The sequence below is a fragment of the Sander lucioperca genome, chromosome 11 (genome assembly GCF_008315115.2).
Source record: "Sander lucioperca isolate FBNREF2018 chromosome 11, SLUC_FBN_1.2, whole genome shotgun sequence".
In the NCBI taxonomy this organism is placed as follows: Eukaryota; Metazoa; Chordata; class Actinopteri; order Perciformes; family Percidae; genus Sander; species Sander lucioperca.
The window spans coordinates 14,130,294-14,152,764 of NC_050183.1; the positions used below are offsets into that span (position 1 = coordinate 14,130,294).

At 40.6% G+C, this 22,471-nt stretch overlaps 3 protein-coding genes, 1 long non-coding RNA gene and 1 pseudogene across 4 annotated transcripts; 2 read left to right on the forward strand and 3 right to left on the reverse strand.

The window, feature by feature from the left end:
- The first annotated feature begins 497 nt into the window (after window positions 1-497).
- LOC116054884 lies at window positions 498-3,637 on the forward strand (annotated as a pseudogene).
- A 3,478-nt stretch (window positions 3,638-7,115) lies between these two features.
- Window positions 7,116-10,135, reverse strand: LOC116059135 (interferon-induced protein with tetratricopeptide repeats 2-like). The gene is made up of 2 exons (XM_036006937.1): window positions 9,909-10,135; window positions 7,116-8,469 (listed from the first exon to the last, which is right to left on the reverse strand). Exons 1-2 carry the CDS (start codon window positions 9,914-9,916, stop codon window positions 7,194-7,196), a joined length of 1,284 nt encoding a protein of 427 aa, XP_035862830.1. The 5' UTR covers window positions 9,917-10,135; the 3' UTR covers window positions 7,116-7,193.
- A 2,193-nt stretch (window positions 10,136-12,328) lies between these two features.
- On the reverse strand, window positions 12,329-16,721 carry LOC116054896 (interferon-induced protein with tetratricopeptide repeats 1-like). The gene is made up of 2 exons (XM_031306636.2): window positions 16,587-16,721; window positions 12,329-13,667 (listed from the first exon to the last, which is right to left on the reverse strand). The coding sequence occupies exons 1-2, from the start codon at window positions 16,592-16,594 to the stop codon at window positions 12,362-12,364; spliced, it is 1,314 nt and encodes a 437-aa protein (XP_031162496.2). The 5' UTR covers window positions 16,595-16,721; the 3' UTR covers window positions 12,329-12,361.
- LOC116054898 lies at window positions 12,634-19,353 on the forward strand. Its single transcript, XR_004106178.1, has 3 exons — window positions 12,634-12,766; window positions 13,608-13,612; window positions 19,255-19,353. It is a non-coding gene; the product is annotated as an uncharacterized LOC116054898 (long non-coding RNA).
- On the reverse strand, window positions 18,643-22,017 carry LOC116054895 (interferon-induced protein with tetratricopeptide repeats 1-like). The gene is made up of 2 exons (XM_031306634.2): window positions 21,915-22,017; window positions 18,643-20,568 (listed from the first exon to the last, which is right to left on the reverse strand). The coding sequence occupies exons 1-2, from the start codon at window positions 21,920-21,922 to the stop codon at window positions 19,260-19,262; spliced, it is 1,317 nt and encodes a 438-aa protein (XP_031162494.1). The 5' UTR covers window positions 21,923-22,017; the 3' UTR covers window positions 18,643-19,259.
- Between the last annotated feature and the right edge of the window lie 454 nt (window positions 22,018-22,471).

Genomic DNA, 22,471 nt, shown 5'->3' on the forward strand with positions numbered 1-22,471 from the left:
CAGTAACCTGGCAGCAGAGCGTGCAGGTGTCTCACGGTAACTGTTGTCATACCGACACTCTGCAGACAGACAGACGCTGCTCAAAGTGTCCACATAGATCTCTGCACACACTGGTTCTCTGTAGAACTGCACAGAGTTTTTGTGTAGCTTTTGTACAAAGCACTGTGTTACATTGATTTGTATGAAATGTGCAATAGAAATAAAGTTTGATTGATTGACTAACAGTAAGCAAACTAAAACAGTAGCCTACTGGCAACCCTGCTGGCATCTTGGGTCTGAATATTTCACTGTGGCATCATAACATAGCTTCAAGAAGAAGAACATTTAAAATCAACTTAAGAGAAAATATATTATGACAAAGTGAGTCATGCTTTTTTCCAAGTGTGTTTCTAGGTTTCCATTCCTGGGAAACGAAAATCCAGATGAGATAGTAAAAAACAAACTTAACAAGTTGGACCACTTGTCTACAAATGCAAACGCCCGCCTCGGACATCCGCTCCAACTTCAGCATGACTATTTAAAGCTGCGTGCTTCAACAACATCTCATCATTTACAGCGAAGCAGAAGTTGGACATCACTGACTTTATACCAGAGAACCCAAAGCAGCATCAAGAGCAGAAACCAGCCGAATATTTAGAGAACTACTGAGTGGAGGAAACAGCTGAATGATGAGGTGAGGAGCTGCTGCTGCATTTAATATATAAAGAGAATCATTAGGATTTATTTAACATCTTATTATCGAGCCTCAGAGCCCAAAATATTAACATTATGGATCCTACAAGTCAATGTTGATGTTTTCATTACATCCACAGGGATTTTACATTTTTTAATTTTACTTGAACAGTTATTACTAAACAGAAATATAAGTCTGGTGAAGAAATTGGAGAAATACTAAAAACATATATTTTTTTTTAATTTAATGAATTAATTGTACTTTCATTTTATTTTACATAGTTTTTGGGCTGTAATGTGTTTCCTGGGTGATAAGGCTCTGCTTATAGTTATTTCCTCATTTGGACTTCCTAAGGACTCTCTAGTTTTGGGGTAATTTAACGCTCATGTGGGCAACAATGGTGAAGACTGTGTGACTGGGCCGTGGATTTCCACAGGATGTAGAACGTCTGCGGACCGGCTCCGCTGCGGAACGGCTGCGTGCTCCGCCGTCCGTCAATACCCACCAGGTCCGGATTTGTTGCGTAACGGCTGCGGCCAGCCGACCACGAGATCTCGCGAATTCACGTATGTTCGCGCGATATAACAGGATGTAGTTTCTATAAACAGAACCACAAAACCAACACCAGTTAGTTTCCATCCAGAGGAGTAGAGGGGAAACTACTCTTTGCTGTGTTTTCAAGGTGTAGTGCAGGGAAATATGATCCGCCGTGAGCACGGTGGATTTTATTTTGAAAAGTAACCGGATGTTTTATTTTGTTTCTGTGCTCGACTTCCTGTCCCTCACTATCTGAATTGTGCTGAATTGCTGCGGAGCTCTCCGTCGTCCGTCAAAAATAGAAGCTCTGCGTATCTGCTCCGGAGGGCTGGGACCGCCGGAGCTGGGACGGAGTCGGGACGCAGACGTTCTGCAGTCAGTGGAAATACACACACTGACTTTAATGGAAACCTAATGACTCCGTCGACGTTCCGCAGACGTTCCGCATCCAGTAGAAATTGCCGGTGAGAGGAATGGCCTGTTTGATCCGAACCACAGTGGTCCATCAATGTTTTTCAACGAGTCCTCCAAACCATACCCCCCACCTGCCTCCTTATGAGGAATTACTACGGCCAATAGAGGGCGCGACCACTAAAAAAGTAAATATGAGTAGCAATTCATGCTAGACAAAAAGCACCTATTTTGGGAGTTTTTCGGAGGACAGTCTCCGTTTTTTCCTTTGTTTGTTTGACTTCCTGTCTAATTAATGCTCCTTACGTCCTTCCTCCACATAAGATAAACAGGTCAAACATAGCAGACTTCAGAGCATATTGTTTAAACCTGCTGATGTTGTGTTACAATAATTATTTTTATTCTCCATCAGTGCTGCTCAGAGTCAAACAACGCTGGAGTCCAAACTGGAGGCCCTGCAGTGCCACTTCACCTGGGATCTGGAGTCCAGCAGGCCCATACCTTTACGTCTAAGGGACCACCTGGAGGACATCGGCACCGAGGAGGGAAACAGCTGGCTGGGTCACATTTACAACCTGCGGGGGTTCATTCAGTACAAGCTGGGGTTCACCGAAGACGCCCAGAGTTTCTTCAACAAGGCTGCAGAGGCCTTCAGGAGGATAAGAAACGCAGATGAGGGTCCCTGGTTGGTGGTGAACTACGGGAACCTGGCGTGGCTGCACCACCACCTGGGAGACCAAGCAGAGAGTCAGGCTTACCTGTCAAAGGTCGACGCCCTGATGAATAAATACCCATCTCCATCCCAGGACCAGCTCCATCCAGAGATCTACGCTGAGAAAGCCTGGACCCTGATGACTTTCAGCACTGACAAAACGTTGGCTGTAGATTACTTCCAGAGAGCCATCAGGATGCAGCCGGACATGGTGGAGTGGAACACCAGCTACGTCTTAGGGTTAGTGGATGCTTTTAAGTACAGCGACACAGGGCTGGAGGCTGACCTTCTGAAGAAAATGAGAATGGCCAAGGAACAGGATCCAGAGAACTTGTACCTCGCTGTTCTCTACCTTCAGCAATGTGCAAAGAAAGGAGAGAGAATCGAAGATGAAGCACGTGAGTTGGCAAGAAAGGTTTTGAGAAATCCTGTCAGCAGCTACAGTGGTATTAGACCATTACTAGGGGTTTACATAAACCATGTATCTATTGATGAAGCCATTAAATTGGCAAAGGAGGCTCTGGAAAAACATCCAGATGAGCGTTATCTGAAGAGATGTCTCGCATACTGCTACAAATGGAAGATCTTCAGATCAAGATCTTCAGAAAGCCCAGATCAAGATGATAGACAGAGCAATCAGTCTCCATGAGGAGGTGATTTCTCTTTACCCTTATTCTTCATTTGTGAAGGAAATAAACCTCGCAAAGATATACTCAAAGTTTAATTACAGCCAGGATAAAGCTGAGCAGATATACCAGGAACTGCTAGAAAGAGATCTGGAACCTGCAGACAAACAGATGCTTTACAGCATCTATGCAAAACATGTATTCTTTAGTCAACAAGACGACGAAGGGTCACTACGATATCACATGAAGGTGGCAGAGATACCGCTAAAATCCATCTATCGGGAGAACAGCATCACAACCCTGGAGAAACACAAAAACAGGAGCCCAATGTGTAGAGAAATAGAGAAGTTTCTGGCAAACCTACAAGAGCCGTAGTGTTTTTAAAAGCACTGGATCTAAATCCAGATTAAATGTAGGTACATACATTACATTATATTGATTACATAGATCAGGAAAACCTGATCCTTCTGTTGGTCTGCTGGTCCAGAAGCAGCAACACCTTATTCAGAACATGTACGATCAACTCGTTGTTGGTTTTGGTCTTTTAATGGTTATCACAAAGATATGTATCATATAAAGACAACTGTCTGCACTTTAGTACAGTTAATACAAGACAAAGGCTGTTATGTGTGTGTTTTTATGTTTGCACCATAGAATAGCACTTTTAATTTTGTTGTAAATTAAAAAAAAAAAAATCACATTGACTCTGAAAACCTGTCAGCAGTAGTACATTAGATCTGTATCAAACAAGCTGAATCATTTAATAACACTGGTCCTTTAAATAAGATCCACTGTGGACATGTTCAGATGTCATTACATGATTAATTTAAATAGTATCAGGCTCACAGATGTATGGACCCACAAATGCACGACTCAGGTACGTTGAAATGCCAAAAGTTTATTAAAGCAGACAGAATAAACTTACTGGCAACAGTGTCCAAAACGACAGGCAAAAGGGAGAATCCAAAATATAGTCAGTGGTCAAAATCCAAGGGAAATAATCAGGTAGATAACTCAGGACACTAGGAAAAACGCTCGAAGGCTGTACACAGGGGAAGCAGACAATCTCGCACTGGGGTAAGAGGAAGACTGAACTTAAATACACAAAACAGAGAAGACAATGAGACACAGGTGCAAAACATTAGAGCGGGGACAGGTAATCACTAACGGTGGGAAAAGGAAACAACAGGAAGTAAAACAAAGACAACACAAGGAAAACAGGGAATCTAAAAATAAAACAGGAAATGTGAAAACAACCCGAAAAAATGAGAATCTACAACAAAACAATAACATAGGAGCGGAACATGACAAATAGATTTTGATCAGATTTTGTCTTTCCAAACTTAACTGTTTATTATATTCCTGTTGTGTTGAATGTTTTTGAAGTTTATATAAAACATAATACTCTCTTGTTAACATTTGCTTTGCTGTGAGAAAAATAAATGGTTGGTAAAATGTCAGTCACAATATTAATTCAAATAGATTTTGATCAGATGTTTTTCTTAACTTTATCACGGTGTTTATTATATTCCTGTTGTGTTGAATGTTTTAATTTTGAAGTTTAAATAAGTACATTATACTCTGTGTATGAAGTTTACTTTGCTGAAAGAAAAATAAACAGTTGTTAATACAAAAGTTAATTTGATGTATAACCTGAATATCATCGCAATTTGTAGTCTACACGATACTATTAAATATACATTATATGAACTAAGAAATCCTCTTTCGTTAGTTTTTTTTGTGTTGGTGTTGAACTATATTATGTTTTCTACACAATCTTGCAGAACTTCACACAGGACGGTGATGGACGTTAATCAAACTACACATTTTTAAAAAGCTGCTGCCAAATACTTTTTTGAACTTTCAACTTTCCAGTCAATCAACAAATACAACTGTATATTAATATCTCCAAGGTGACAGTTTAAAGATGATTAAATAGAGCAGTGTTTCTCAAATGGGGATACGTGTCCACCTAGGGGTACTTTGGAGGACTGCAGGGGGTACGTGAGATATTTAAGAAAATGTTTAATAGTTACAAGGCTGTTGTCCAGAACATTGTTCTTCTTTATGTAGATTTTTTTTTCCTACCAAAAATGTGACATTTGTGTCGTCTTCTTTGGATCTAATCTATCCTTCCTTCCTTCTAAATTTTACAAGTTTCTCTCTTTTTCCTTCTTACGTCACTGTTTTTGGAGTTTTTGATACTATTTTGATCTATTCTTGCCTTACTTCCTTCCTTCTTTCTACCATCTTTTTCCAAGTTTTTGTCTTTTTTACAGTTTTTTGTCTCTTTTTCTCATTAGCAGTTAAATGTTTTTTCAGTTACAAGTCTGTTGTTTAGTAAATCTATCGCTGACAGCGCTGTACTGTTCCTGTTTATATACACTTTTTTTCTACCAAAAATGATTAGCGCTGGTCAGGGGGTACTTGGCTTAAAGAGACAATTCAAAAGGGGAACAGTATTGAAAAAAGTTTGAGAACCACTGGACTAGAGATGTTGTGTGAATTAGAAGTGTTTTTCAGTGAAACTGAACCCTGTCAGTGTGAAGTGGTAACAAACAGTAATCTGATTACACCGGTAGGTGGCAGCAGAAACGTCATAACATATTTAAGAAAATTCATTTATTATAAGCATATTTTTATGGGTTTTACAGTCAAAATGTAAAGTTTTTTTCAAAGAAGACCTCCGTTTCCCCTATTGACACCCGAGGGTTTGACTAATACCCGGAACAATCATTCCTATCCCATATGGTTCTTATGCAATGTAAATGTTGTTCACTTCTCCAGTAAATAGGACGGATCTTAGATACTACCACATGGCAACGGGAGATATTTCTAGCTACGAGACGTTAGCCAGCTAAGATTATGCTAGCAAGATTTAAAGTCAATGACATTGGGTATGTTTGACAATCATTAAATATAATCTGACAGTATGTTTAACCCTTATGTTGTCCTCGAGTCCAATTTGACCCGTTTTCAAGACAATTCTTCAGAAAATAGTTTTGCTCTTTTTGTTTGCATCAGTTCATTTTGACCTGGGGATATCCTGGCTAATATTTGACATATATGCCAGTCTGTTATAATCCGAAACAACTAATAGGCCTACTTTCTCCTCATTTTACTCAGAAATTACGTATCATTTTCACATTTTATTGACCATAAATGCAAAAAGTAAGTGTAAAACTAGTTCAAATGAGTTGGAATGAACTTGGCTAAAAAGATGTAAGTCAGAATTTGGTGATACTTTTTTGTGCTTTATAAACAGACAAACCAGACGGGCGGACAGCAAGTGCATGGTCGACGGGAAGACAATACTTGGGTTAGCAACAAGACAAGCTAGCTTTCTCAGCCATGTCTGTGTCCACAAATCAATATGAAGACTATCATGAACAAATGACCCGCCATGTTTTCTGTCGGCCGCAGCCTGAAGTAGAGAGTTGAACACTAACTAACCCTAACAAGTTCAGAGGAGACATGTAGAGGGTTGGAGAGTGTAACTGACTTCTTGTAGCTTGTGTGTTAGCGCCATCCTGTGTTGGTCAGAGGATAGATGGATGGATGGATGGATGGATGGATGGATGGATGGATGGATGGATGGATCCTTCTGAAATCTCTACTTGAGCTTTTTGGGGGAACATAAAATATATCAGGGCCTAAACAAATATTTTGCTTCTCTCAAAGTTTCCAATTTTAATGTTGGCAGCAGCTTTTAAAAGTTTTAGTTTGATTAAAGGCCATTTTCGTCCATTCATTTCTTGTAGGCCTACAGGAACTACCAAAAACAAAACCCTTAAAGATTTCTTAGTGTACATATTTATTGTATTGTGTACAACTGAGACACAGATTGACAATCAGTTGCATCTACCAACATTATTCAGGTTATACAATCAAAGTAACTATTACATTACATTCAGTTTGATTTTTCTTACAGCAAAGCCGATTTTTTTAAGACAGTAGTATGTTCTTATTATAACTTCAAATACAATGCAAAGGAAAAATCATTCAACACAATAGGAATATAATAGAAAGACGACATATGAAATATTTAGATTAATCATGTAATTGACTGACTCAGGTATAAGTTTCTCACTTCCATGTTTTATTTTGAGAATCTTTTGCACAATTGCCACAAATCTTTCCTGGAAGTAATCACATTAACAAATATGTGCAGATTTATTTCACGTAATGCATTAACATTTTTTTTCTGGATTTAGAACCAGTGCTGTTAAAAACATTATGGCTCTTGCAGGTTTTCCAGAAACTCTTCTATTTCTCTACTCATGTGGCCTTTGTCTTTCATCTTCTTCAGAGTTGTGATGCTGTTCCAGCGATAAGAGGATTCAAGCGGTATCGCTGCTACTTTCATGTTATATTGTATTGACCTTTGGTATTCCTGACGATTACAGTTTAAATATTTTGCATAGCAGTTATAAACCATCTGTTTGTCTGCTGGTTCCAGATCACTTTCTAGCATTTCAAGGTATATCTGCTCAGCTTTATCCTGGCTGTAATTTGACATTGCGTATATATCTGCAAGAGCTAATTTCCTGTCAAATGAAGAGTGAGGGTAAAGAGAAATCACCTCCTCTATGACATTGATCCCTCTGTCTATCAAGCCTTGATCTGGCCGACTCTCCCTGAGGATTTTCCATTGGTAGAGGAGTGCAACGCATTTCTTCAGGTAACGCTCATATGGATGTTTTCCCAGAGCCTTTTCTGCCAAATCAATGGCTTCATCCATAGATACATAGATACTGTAAACCCGTAGTAATGGTCTAACACCACTGTAGAGGCCGACAGGATTTCTCAAAACCTTTCTGGCTAAGTCACGTGCTTCATCTTTGATTTCTTCTCCACGGTCAGCACGTAGTGTTAAGTAGTGAGCAGCGAGGTACAAGTTCTCTGGATCCTGTTCTTTGGCGATTCTCAAAATCTCCAAGATGCCGCTGTAATCAGTAGCATACACTAGTGCTCGGGCAAGGCTGCTGTTCCACTCCACCATGTCCGGCTGCATCCTGATGGCTCTCTGGAAGTAATCAGCAGCCAGCGTTTTGTCAGTGCTGAAAGTCAACAGGGTCCAGGCTTTCTCAGCGTAGATCTCTGGATGGAGCTCATCCTGGGATGGAGATGGGTATTTATTCATCAGGGCGTCGACCTTTGACAGGTAAGCCTGACTCTCTGCTTGGTCTCCCAGGTGGTGGTGCAGCCACGCCAGGTTCCCGTAGTTCACCACCAACCAGGGACCCTCATCTGCGTTTCTTATCTTCCTGAAGGCCTCTGCAGCCTTGTTGAAGAAACTCTGGGCGTCTTCGGTGAACCCCAGCTTGTACTGAATGAACCCCCGCAGGTTGTAAATGTGACCCAGCCAGCTGTTTCCCTCCTCGGTGCGGATGTCCTCCAGCTTGTCCTTGCGACGTAAAAGTATGGACTCGCTGGTCTCCAGATCCCAGGTGAAGTGGCACTGCAGGGCCTCCAGTTTGGATTCCTGTGTGGCTTGACTCTGAGCAGCACTGATGGAGAATAAAAAAAAAAACACTATAACAACACTTTAACCGTAAGTTAATTTAATGTGCTCTAGTCTAAGCTTTACAGGTCACATGGCATGACAATTTCACTTGATGAGGTTTTTTAACATTAATGTGAGTTCCCCCAGCCTCCCTATGGCCCCCTAGTGGCTAGAAATGGTGATAGATGTAAACCGAGCCCTGGGTATCCTGCTCTGCCTTTGAGAAAATGAAAGCTCAGATGGGCCGATCTGGAATCTTCCCTTTATGACGTCATAAGGGGAAAGGTTACCTCCCCTTTCTCTGCTTTGCCTGCCCAGAGAATTTGGTCCACCCATGAGAGAGAGAGAGACATCATGGCTTGCAAACAAGCGAAGCATGGCAGTGTGTCAAGGCCACACCCCCACCCTCGACCTTGCCCCCCCCCCCCTCCTCTCCTCCTCAATAGCATTTAAACTACAGACACATAAATGGCACATCCTAAGGAAAGCTCATTGTGGGACTGGCTCTAGTGGCTGTAATTCTGCACCAAGGCTGAATTTCAGGAAAGCGACTTCAGATACAGTATTAGGGGACCACTAAGGTCTATATAAAAGAGACTTCAGATACAGTATTAGGGGACCACTAAGGTCTATATAAAAGAGGCTTCAGATACAGTATTAGTGGACCACTAAGGTCTATATAAAAGCATCCAAAAAGCAGCATGTCATATGACCTTTAAGTGTTTGGATGATCACTGTTCATTTCATGTGGAGGAAGAAGGGGGGAAGGAAGGAAGATAGAAATGGTCCCTTCTCTACTTCTGGCGCCCTTACTCGGACCACACCTGTGGACTTTGGTCACTGCAACTTGCATGGTTGTGATTCTATCTGTTAGTGACCAAACCTGGTCACAGACAGATAGACAGACAAAGGCAAAGTACTCAAACCACCTCTATAATAGTTCCTCCTACAGTAAGTGTCTCAAGGGGCACGTTTAGCCCAGACAAAACGTAGCAAAAGGTTAATTTAAACTGAAAAGAAGATCACACTCCCTTTTTAATAGCCTACCACGAGTTTACATGCACGTCGCTGCTAAACCAATCTGGAGAAAAAATGATCAAAGTTTGTTTCACACCGAGGAAACATTTCATTCAACCTGGAAACCGATTGAACGTGCCCCAGGACGCAAATCCTAGGATGGCAAAGGCATGTCCCGCCCTACTCTGCCTCTGATTGGCTTACCCTGATATTCTTACGCTAACTCTAACCAATCTCACGCCATGCAACGAATATTAGCCAATCAGAGGCAGAGTAGGACGGGACATGCCTTTGCCATCCTAGGATACGCAAATTCACCTCCAGGAACACATAAAAAAAAAGATTTAGGAAAAGAAAGAGGGGTGGACAGATGGAGAAATGAGGAAAGTTGGATGTAAAAGACAACTTTTGACATGGAATACTCACCTCATCATTCAGCTGTTTCCTCCACTCAGTAGTTCTCTAAATATGAGTTAGTTTTGTTCTTGACGTTACTTTGAAGACAAAGTCTGATGTGTGGCATGTGTAGAGTCTTGTGCTTGGCGTTTGTTTCCCAGGAATGAAGTCACACCCAGAAATACAACTAAAACATGACTCATCACATTCTGTGATTATTTGGTCTTCAGTTGATTTAAAGCTAGAACTAGTTTTGTTGTTGTTGTTTCACCTTTTCAGATATCAACTTGTAGATATTGTTGTACAGTTGAAGGCTATAAACATATGTTTGGCAGCAGTTTTTAAAAAGTTGCAATTTGATAACGTCCATCATTGTCCTGATTGTGTAGAATACATGAATGTCTTGTATAGTTACCACCAAAACACAACAAACACACAAAACAAGGATTTGTTAGTTCACATAATGTATATTTAATAGTATTGTGTGTGCACAAATAGCGATCATATTCAGGTTATCCATCAAATGAACTATTACATAACCAACCATTTGTTTGTCTTACAGCAAAGCAAACTTCATACACGTGTATAAGTATAATGTTGTTATATAAGCTTAAATTACAGTGCAAAGGAAAGACAATTCAACGCTACAGGAATATAATAAACACCATGGTTAAGGAGGATGACAACAACTTCAACTTCAGGTGTGCAGCAAGTATAAACACATACAAGACACATAAATACATACAAGTTCTACACACAGTCCAACTGGAACACCACCGTAACAGTACGAGGACAAATAAATACCAGTACACGGTGCATGGATAGCAGCGTCAAAGTAACCTACACAGGGTAGGAAGAAGTGCATATCAGCCTCCATAGTTGACACAATATAATCAACAATGACCATCGTCAACAACATCCATTACATTACATTACATCACCAACCCCTTATATCAACGTTTCTGACATCCTCAACACATAGTCAACAGACTAGAATATAGGGCTGGGCGATATGACCTAAAAATAAAATCCCCGATTTTTTCCAAAAAAATCCGATTTAAGATTTAAATCGATTTTTTCTCTCCCTACTTAAAATCAATCTGCAGATGACAAAGAAATTGTTCATAACAAGTTTTAACTTAATTTTGTTTTGACTCACACACACACACACACATGGGGCATGTATACCATTATGATTATTCAGCCAATTTTGTGAAAATATAAATTGGTTTGAGTGTTTTCCCTTTTTTTGGATGGGGGGTGCTATATATTCAACAAACAAACGGATGTGTGAGATAAAGCTGTTTTCACACATACAGGTAATTCACTTCTCGTTCCTCGCTAAAAATTCAAATCATTTTAACGTTATTGCGCAACCTTGTAACCGAGTAACGTACATCCCATGGTCTCTTGAATGTAGCATACCTGTAGCTAGCTCCTAGTAGTAACTAGCGGTAGAAACAAACGTCGAAGAGGAGCTCAGCGCTACAGAGCGGCGATTGCTAGTTGTTTAAGCCGCTACAGACCTCCATCACAGCTCGGTCCTATCAGCGGCATTTAGTAGATGTGTTGAGCCGCAAAAGAGTTCCTCTACACCGCCTCTGGTGCCCCGCATGGTGGTCCTTTAGGTCAGCGGTAGCTGGTGGTTCAGTTATCTGAGAATAGGCGACTCTCAGCCGGGGACAGAGCACCGCGAGCTGCCGGTCATTTCGGCAGAGATTACGGATAAGTAAGTAATGAAACTACTAGTTAAGAAAAGAACTAATGTTAGTCCCTGTCGCTGCCATGTTGTTTGTGTATCTCTATGGCAAACGCACGGGGCGAGGGCTGAGCCCGTTCGGAGCTATGGGAGCCCAGAGGGGAGCGTCGGTTGATGTTAAGGAGAAAATCGATTTTCATTTAAACACATCGACGTTAACTACACATTCGAGTTAATCGATAAAATCGATTTATCGCCCAGCCCTACTAGAATATATAACCAACCAAGGACTAAAGAAAGAAAAGAAAGAGGACTCCTCCCCTGACCCCTATTCAAGAAGGAAATGGCTGCAGGTATAAAGGAGTACTTGTACCTGTTACTCCTTACAGATAGACATCTTAGACGGAAGCCAGACAACAAGGACTTAAATTCAGGGAATAAGGGGTGGGAACTGTCAGAGTGAATAGCATTAGCTTTGCTGACTATCTGTCCATGTAACAGGTCTGATAATGTGCACTGTTGGACACCCAATATCTTGTTGCTCATCTTCACAACTCTGTTCAGTGCAGTTTTGGACTTGATGTTAAGATTTCCGAACCAACGGAGAAGGGAGAAGGTCAGGACAGATTCAATATAAGATCTGTAGAACAGAATCATGAGGGACTTCACTCGTACATGTTCTGAATAAGATGTTGCTGCTTCTGGACCAGCAGACCAACAGAAGGATCAGGTTTTCCTGATGTGTAATCAATTTCTGGATTTAGAACCAGTGCTTTTAGAAACACTATGGCTCTTGCAGGTTTTCCAGAAACTCCTCTATTTCTCTACACATGTGGCTCCTGCCTCTGTCTCTAATCTTCTTCAGAGTAGTGATGCTGTTCCATCGATGGGAGAATTGATGCGGTATCGCTGCCACCTTCATGTGATATTGTATTGACCTTTGGTAATCCCTACAATGGAGGTGTAAATGTATTGCATAGCTGTTGTAGAGCATCTGTTTGTCTGCAGGTTCCAGATCACTTTCTAGCAGTTCCTGATATATCTGCTCAGCTTCGGCCTGGCCGTAATTTAACTTTGCATATATATTTGCAAGTTCTATTTTCTTCATAAGGAAAGAATGAGGGTAGAGAGCAATCACCTCTTCATGGAGACTGATTGCTCTGTCTATCACGCTTGGTTTTGGGCGACTGTCACTGAAATAAAGGATTTTCCATTTGTAGCAGAGTGCAGCACATCTCTTCAGATAACGCTCATCTGGATGGGTTTTCAGAGCCTCCTCTATCAAATCAATGGCTTCATCAATAGAAACATAGTAACTGTAAACCTTTAGTAATGGTTTAATACCACTGTAGCTGCTGACAGGATTCTTCAAAACCTTTCTGGCTAACTCACGTGCTTCTTCTTCAATACTTTCTCCTTTCTGAGCACATTGATGAAGGTAGTGAACAGCGAGGTACAAGTTCTCTGGATCCTGTTCCTTGGCCATTCTCATTTTCTCCAAGACGTCAGCCTTCAGCTTTTTGTTTTGCCTGAAAGAGCCCACTAACCCTAAGACGTAGCTGCTGTTCCACTCCACCATGTCTGGCTGCATCCTGATGGCTCTCTGGAAGTAATCTGCAGCCTCTTTCTTATGTTCTTTGCTGAACTTCATCAGGGTCCAGGCTTTCTCAGCGTAGATCTCTGGATGGAGCTGGTCCTGGGATGGAGATGAGTATTTATTCATCAGGGCGTCGACCTTTGACAGGTAAGCCTGACTCTCTGCTTGGTCTCCCAGGTGGTGGTGCAGCCACGCCAGGTTCCCGTAGTTCACCACCAACCAGGGACCCTCATCTGCGTTTCTTATCTTCCTGAAGGCCTCTGCAGCCTTGTTGAAGAAACTCTGGGCGTCTTCAGTGAACCCCAGCTTGTACTGAACAAACCCCCGCAGGTTGTAAATGTGACCCAGCCAGCTGTTTCCCTCCTCGGTGCCGATGTCTTCGAACTTTTCCTTTCGACGTAAAAGTATGGACTTGCTGGGGTCCAGATCCCAGGTGAAGTGGCACTGCAGGGCCTCCAGTTTGGACTCCAGTGATGTTTGACTCTGAGCAGCACTGATGGAGAATAAAAATAACATCAACAGTAAGTCAATGTAACATGCCTTAAAGTGTTTGGATAATCCCTGTTGATTTCATGTGGAGAAAGGAGGAGGGAAGGAAGGAAGGAAGATAGAAATGGCTCCTTCCCTACTTCTGGCACCCTTGCTCAGACCACACCCTGAACTGTGCCTTCATTTAAATTATATATACTCTATATGTTTAGATACCGCATTGGATGCTGCTGTTCATTGGAGCGATACATCAACGTGACCACCATGGGATTGACAAGCCGCGTCTTCTAATGCATGTTGTAATGTATGTCTATCGAGGCAGGAGTTCTATCCACAATTAAAATCAGAATTTCTCACTGAAGTTCCAACCGATTGTCAAGCGGTTTGCTTTGCTACAAATGCCTATTGCCTACATGTAGGCCTATTTATGATACAGGATACTTGTGTGTAAAAGTGTGAGTTTTCGAACCAAAAATACTTTATCTTGTGTAGACATTAACGGTAGGGGGACGGGATGATTGAAAACGCGGGACGAATGAAACATTCCAGTTTTCTCCGAGTGCAATGATGATAGGGAGACTTCCTTAGGTCAAACATAGAGTATGTTAACCTCCTTCTATCAGCCAAATACCTCCCTGTTATTTCCTTTCATCACGGAGTTACAGGCAATAAACGAGTTTTGATGGTCTAAAGTAAACTTCATTAGCGATTACATTTTTTCGATTATTAATGAGTGTTTTTTATTTAAAGGTTCAACTACATGCTTATTCAGTAGACCATTTAGTGTTCTCCACAATCCCAGACTTTCATATTGCATGCTTATTTACATGGAAAGCAAAACAGGCTATAATGGCATCTATCTATGTCGGGACGGTTGAAACAGCTGTTTCAATCGTCCCGACCAGGCTGTAATTCCATGTATTTAAAGTAAATGCACAAATATCTGTGTTTATACAATAATTTATGGAGGTGAGACATGGAAAAGCAGTTGTAGAAAGATGAAAATATATTTGGGCCCACCAGGTAGGGGGTTGGGTTTTCCCATGTTATCCTATGTAGACTGACGGACTGGGGGTCGTTAAGGGCAATTATTTGGATGTGCAGTAACCTAACCCACATAAAAACCTAGTGAAACGACATTTTCCACAATAGAAACATGATATAAATGGGAAAACTTACTGTTCTAGCTATAAAAATGGCAGAATCATCCACAGTGCATGATATTTCAATAACCGCTTCATACACGCTTAAGATGATGGCAATGACTTGTTAACAGATATTCACGATGACGTATAGCCCAGCAATAATCTATCTAAAATAACACCTTTTGGGAGTACAAATCATGATGTGTAATAAAATATTGAAGTTGTGGGAAGTTTATATGGCTTAAACTGTATGTTTCATTCGTCCCGACCAGGAGGGATGAATGAAACATTACGCACGTCCCACTTTTGCTGTAATAATTTCTGAACTGTTTTGTTCAAAGCTGAAAATGCAACTGTATTTGACAGATGACAGGTGTAGGTTGCTAGTGACAAAATATTATCTTTCAGTGTGATACGATCGCTTTGTAAATTACTTTTAATTGAAAAGTGTTTCAACTGTCCCGGCTCTCCCCTATGCGACTTTAACCGTCACTATGATTTAAAATGGTGACTTATATAAACATTCACACTCGTACAGTTATGAAAGGTGGCATTAGCTATAGACACCAAAACCGTTTTTGTACCAGTCTGTAAACATCAGCTGTGATTTTTTAACATGTGTTCTGTGGAGATTGACTCGAGGGACTGCAGTTCAGCCCAGAGCTGCCGCTTCAATAACACACATGATAGCATCATTTTCAGCATCTTACTAATTACTTTAAATTAAAAAAATGGGCTATTTTATATGACACAAGCTAGCATTAGCTTAATTCAGTATCAGGACAGTCACTTAACTTGATGTTAGCTTAAAAGAAGGATTAACCTTAGGTTAAGTTAGGCCTACCTCTTCGTTCGTAACAGTAAAACAGTGGTGTAGTCTTATGTATTGCAGTGGGTATACTGTACTGTATATGTATGGGCCAGAATGGGACATGGGGGGGGGGGTATATAATATTGGGGGGTCTGGGTGCCCTCTACCAGGGAAATTGTGAGCGTCAAAGACTTAATTTCCTGTATTCTGATACACTTTTATGAACCAATTTACTGTGGAAATACCTTTATTTAGCCTATGCAAAGATACAAAAATATTATATAATGGAAAGTATGTCGTTACGTGTCATTGGGCATTTTTAAGTGGGTATATGGAAATCCAGGAGCTTTCTTAGTGGGTATACTGTGTATACCTGCATATCACGTAGACTTCACCACTGCAGTAAAATATAGTAAAACCCCTTTTTCATCTGTGAAATGTTATTCCATGTTGCAAAGTTGTCCCCTTCCTTGCGGATGAAAATACAAAAGCAGCACTAACGTCGCACAAAAGACTTTTTCTGTAAGTCGTAATGGTCAGAGCGGGTCAGATGTCCGTCCAAAGATGGCGGCAGCAGAGACGCAGACGCATCACACAAGCCGAAGACGGTCTCTATATGCATTCAGATCTCAACTAAACACAGGACGTTAGTGAGTGACAGACAGACAGACAGACAGACAGACAGACAGACAGACAGCATAAGCCACCGTTATATTCATGGCAGTGTAGGAAAATAAATCGATCATTAGCCTATTTGTTTTTTAAAGTAGGCTAAATACATAGGCCTATGAGTCTGGCTTAACGGGAAAATGGAAGAAATGAACAGAACAAGAAACAGAAGAGAGAAAAAGTAAGAATAAAGAAAGAAAGGAGGGACTCAAAGTATCGTCATATCCATAATATGTCGAGCTCTGGGTTAATAACTTATAACTTAAATTATAACGATTCTCATTATTCAGCCACTCACCTCATCATTCAGCTGTTTCCTCCTCGACCTAAATATGAGTTAGATTTGCGCCTGATGCTGCTTCGAAGAGAAAAGTCTGAGGTGTGGCATTTGCATATCAAGTCTTGAGTTCTGTCAGCTTGACTTTCGTTTTCCAGGAACGGAAGTCACATCCGGGAAAAATAAACTAAAACATGACTCCTCCCACTGTGTGATTATTTACTCGTATGTAGATTTCAAGTTAGAAAAAGTTGTTTCTTCTCCTTGAAACCATATATATATATATATATATATATGCAGTTATATGTTATATTTAGTTATTGTGGACACTTTGAACATTTACAAATGAAAATGGACTAAATAGAATCCACACATACAGCAGCCTCCAACACTTTCAGATATAAATCAGACACTAAAGGCCTAAAGGCTACGTGATGGACTGATAGCCTACTAAAGCAATGAAAACAATCTGCAAAGCCTTTCATATTTTTTCTTTATTTTATTTTTTTATATATATATATATATATATATATATATATATATATATATATATATATATATATATATATATATATATATATATATATTTATATATATATATATATATATATATATATATATATATAAATATAAATATATATATATATAAGACAGAACACATCAAATGGAAATATTAAGACGTCATGTTCATCAGCCTACTTTAAACATGTGTTTAGTAGGCCTACATGTGGAGCAGCTTCTGTCTGCAGGTGAGCTGGGACAGCGGTTACCTAGGAGACGCCTGCATTATGACGTTCTGCTGCCACCTACCGGTGTAATCAGATTACTGTTTGTTACCACTTCACACTGACAGGGTTCAGTTTGACTGAAAAACACTTCTATATGACACAAAATCTCTATTTAATCATCTTTAACCTGTCACCTCGGATATATTAATATACAGCTGTATTTGTTTGATCCATGTTGACTTATATAACAGGTATAAGCACTCATTTGTATCTCTCTCAGTCAAGCTCATTAATGAGCAGCGATGAACGTATGGCTATGAATTCATTAATGTATATCTGTGACTGAATGTATGTATCGATATGAATGGAGGAATGAATGCATGGATATTTATGAATGGATAAATTAATGTTTATTCATGACTGAATGCATGGATGCTTATGGAAGTAGGAATGAGTGTTTGTAAGGCATGTATGGATGAACAGAAGAATGTAGGAAGGATGGCTTTTTTGCACAAGTATAGAAAATGGTAATTTGCTCTTTCCATCCATCCATCCATCCATCCATCTTCGTCCGCTTATCCGGTGTTGGGTCGCGGGGGTAGCAGCTCCAGCAGGGGACCCCAAACTTCCCTTTCCCGAGCCACATTAACCAGCTCCGACTGGGGGATCCCGAGGCGTTCCCAGGCCAGGTTGGAGATATAATCCCTCCACCTAGTCCTGGGTCTTCCCCGAGGCCTCCTCCCAGCTGGACGTGCCTGGAACACCTCAGGGGGCATCCTTACCAGATGCCTGAACCACCTCAACTGGCTCCTTTCGACGCGAAGGAGCAGCGGCTCTACTCCGAGCTCCCGGATGACTGAGCTTCTCAGTCTCTCTGCTCACAAAAACATTTAAGATCACAGATTCTGTAAAGTGGTTAATGATGATGTATGATGTGACTTGGTTGGATGATGTGGTGGCTCATTCACTAACTCAACGTGGGTTGAAACTACGTGTTGATACTGCCATCTACAGGTTGAAACTTGTTTCAAAACTGGGTCTTCTTGCCTCAAGTGATGATGCAACATAAACCATCACTGCTCTTCTCCTGTGCTTGTTGTGTGTCTCTGTTGTAACTCTTCTCCCAGTGTCCAAAACAAATTTCTCCTTGGGGAGACTAATAAAGATACTTTGACTTTGACTGAAAAGTTGAAAGTTAAAAAAACAAACAATTTGGCAGCAGCTTTCAAAAGTTATAGTTTGGTTAACGTCCATCATCGTCCTGTGTGAAGTTCTGTAAGATTGTGTAGAAAACAGAAATTTCTTGTATAGTTACCACCAAAAAAAAAACAAACTTAGAGAGGATTTCCTAGTTCACATAAAGTATATTTAATAGTATCGTGTAGGCTACAAATGGTGATCATATTCAGGTTATACATCAAATTAACAGCCTTCATTATAAAACATTTGTTTCATACAGGGAAGCAAATTTCATACAGAGAGTATAATGTTCTTATATAAACTTACAGAAAAGATAAAAATACAGTTCAAATGAAGAACAATTCAACACAACAGGAATATAACACCGTAGTTAAGAAAGTTAACATTTAATCAAAATCTATTTGAATTAATCATGTAATGATATTTGAACGTGTCCACAGTGGATGTTATTTAAAGGACCAGTGTTAATGAATGATTGAGCTTGTTTCATATATCTAGCGTACTACTGCTGACAGTTTTCAGGGTAAAAACAGCCTTTGTCTTCCATAACGTGTAAAAAAAAAAAGGGTCTTTAAAGGATACCGCTCAAAATATAGGCTACGATCTTTTTCTTTGCAATAACCGTGACAAACCAAAAACAATGAGCTGATCGTTCATGTTCTGAATAAGGTGTTGCTGCTTCTGGACCAGCAGACCAACAGAAGGATCAGGTTTTCCTGATCTATGTAATCAATTTCTGGATTAAGAACCGGTGCTTTTAGAAACACTATGGCTCTTGCAGGTTTTCCAGAAACTCCTCTATTTCTCTACACATGTGGCTCCTGCCTCTGTCTCTAATCTTCTTCAGAGTTGTGATGCTGTACCAACGAAAGGAGGATTGCTGCGGTATCGCTGCCACCTTCATGTGATATTGTATTGACCTTTGGTAATCCCTACAATGGAGGAATAAATGTTTTGCGTAGTTGTTGTAGAGCATCTGTTTGTCTGCAGGTTCCAGATCCATTTCTAGCAGTTCCTGATATATCTGCTCAGCTTCGGCCTGGCCGTAATTTAACTGTGCATATATATTTGCGAAAGCTATTTTCTTTATAAGGAAAGAATCAGGGTAGAGAGCAATCACCTCTTTATGGAGACTGATTGCTCTGTCTATCACGCTTGGTTTTGGGCGACTGTCCCTGACATAAATGATCTTCCATTTGTAGCAGAGTGCAGCACATCTCTTCAGATAACGCTCATCTGGATGGGTTTTCAGAGCCTCCTCTGCCAAATCAATGGCTTCATCAATAGATACATAGTAACTGTAAACCTTTAGTAATGGTCTAATACCACTGTAGCTGCTGACAGGATTCTTCAAAACCTTTCTGGCTAACTCACGTGCTTCTTCTTCGATTCTCTCTCCTTTTTGAGTACATTGATTAAGGTAGAGGGCAGCGAGGTACATGTTCTCTGGATCCTGTTCCTTGGCCATTCTCATTTTCTCCAGAAGGTCAGCCTCCACCTTTTTGTCGTTGTGCTTGACATAACCCGCTAACCCTAAGACGTAGCTGGTGTTCCACTCCACCATGTCCGGCTGCATCCTGATGGCTCTCTGGAAGTAACCTGCAGCCCGTTTCTTTTGTTCTCTGCTGAACTTCATCAGGGTCCAGGCTTTCTCAGCGTAGATCTCTGCATGGAGCTGGTCCTGGTATGGAGATGGGTATTTATTCATCAGGGCGTCGACCTTTGACAGGTAAGCCTGACTCTCTGCTTGGTCTCCCAGGTGGTGGTGCAGCCACGCCAGGTTCCCGTAGTTCACCACCAACCAGGGACCCTCATCTGCGTTTCTTATCTTGCTGAAGGCCTCTGCAGCCTTGTTGAAGAAACTCTGGGCGTCTTCGGTGAACCCCAGCTTGTACTGAACGAACCCCCGCAGGTTGTAAATGTGACCCAGCCAGCTGTTTCCCTCCTCGGTGCCGATGTCCTCCAGGGTGGCCCTGCGACGTAACAGCATGGACTTGCTGGGGTCCAGATCCCAGGTGAAGTGGCACTGCAGGGCCTCCAGTTTGGACTCCAGTGTTGTTTGACTCTGAACAGCACTGATGGAGAATAAAAATAACATCAACAGTAAGTCAATGTAACATGCCTTAAAGTGTTTGGATAATCACTGTTGATTTCATGTGAAGGAAGGAGGAGGTTAGGAAAGAAGATAGAAATGGCTCCTTCCCTACTTTTGGCACCCTTGCTCAGACCAAAACCATCTCCCAACTCTGACTTGATTTAGACCACAAAAAAAATATATATATACATATATATACAGTATATACCAGACTGTAAACATGTTTATTTTGGCATTGAAGTTGGGTAGATTGACTCGGCTCAGGTGGCCAGTCGAGGAACTGCAGTTCAGCCCGGAGCTGCAGCTTTAATAACTCACACATGACAAACATCACTGTCAGCATTTTACTAATTACTTAAATAAAAAATGGGCTACCTTATCTGACATAAGCTAGCTTTAGCTGAATTCAGTATCAGGACAGTCACTTTATGTTAGCTTAAAAGAAGGATTAACCTCAACACTTGGTAACATTAGCCTAAAATATTGTAAAACACCTTTTTCATCTGTAAAATGTTATTCCATATTGCTTAGTTTTGTCTGTCCCAAGATGGCGGCGGCAGAGACGCATCTCACGAGCCGGTGGCAGTATCTACGTAGGCTATATAGGCTATATCTACGCATTAATAGATCTCAACCACAGACGTGGACATTTGAGACAGACGGACGGACGGACGGACGGACGGACAGACAGACGGTGGACAGAATTGAGGAAATAAAGAAGGGAGGACAGACAGGAGCAGCCTAAGAAATAAGGAAAGGGGGCTGAGACAAGGAAGAGAGAGGAAAGGAAGGAGGAAATAAAAGGTGAATAATTGGAAAAGTGGATGAAAAGACATGAATGGAGAGAAGTAACAAAGACACGAAATGAGAAATGAGGAAAGAACTAAAGTAAGATGGCTGGAAGTAGAGCCTAAACCCCTGATGAAACACATTATAGTAAAAGTAAATGAAGTAGCCTACCCTAAAATAAAAATATAAAAAAAAACTAAATACAAGGAGCTATAGGGCTATTTAGTAGCCTATTTCTCAAATGTATCCACCGTTATGTTCATGGCAGTGTAGAATACAACTTTCAGAAAACAATTGATCAATAGCTTACAATAGACTAGCCTAATATTCTTTGTTTAGTTTTTAAAGACATAGGCTACAGTATGAACCTGGCTTTAAGGGAAGAAGGAAGAAATGAAAATAGAAAGAAACGTGGAAGAGAGAATAGTAAAGAAAGAAGGGAATCAACATCTTCATATCCACTATACCAATATGTCGGGCTCTGGGATTTAGTGATAGGTTATAAATCATGACCATTCTCATTATTGAGCTACTCACCACATCATGCAGCTGTTTTCCTCCACTCTGTAGTTCTCTAAGAAGTCTGTTAGTTAGTTTGGCTCTTGATGCTGCTCCGAAGAGAAAGGTCTGAGCTGTAGCATTTACATATCATGTGAAATCTTCACTTCTGTTTTAACGCGGCATGACTTTCGTTTCCCAGGAATTGAAGTAAAAAAAAAAAATCAAAAAAAGGAAAACATAAAACATGACTCATCACATACACATGGTGTGATTCTTTGCTCTCATACGCAGATTTTAAGTTGTTTCTTCTTCTTGAAACTATATGAAAATGCACCAAAAAGAATCCACACAGTCCGCCTCAACAAATAAATAAAAATGAAATATAAATCAGACACTATATTCAAACGTGATGAACTTAAAATTACGAAAGCAATGAAAACGTGCGATTTGTAAAGCCTTAATCCTCCTGTTGTCCTCGGGTCAAATTTGACCCATTTTCAAAAAGTTTCTAAATCAGAAATTTGGGTTTCTATCAACCACATTGTCCAAAAACATAATGTGGAAAGAACGTTTGAAAAAGTGACAAAAAAATG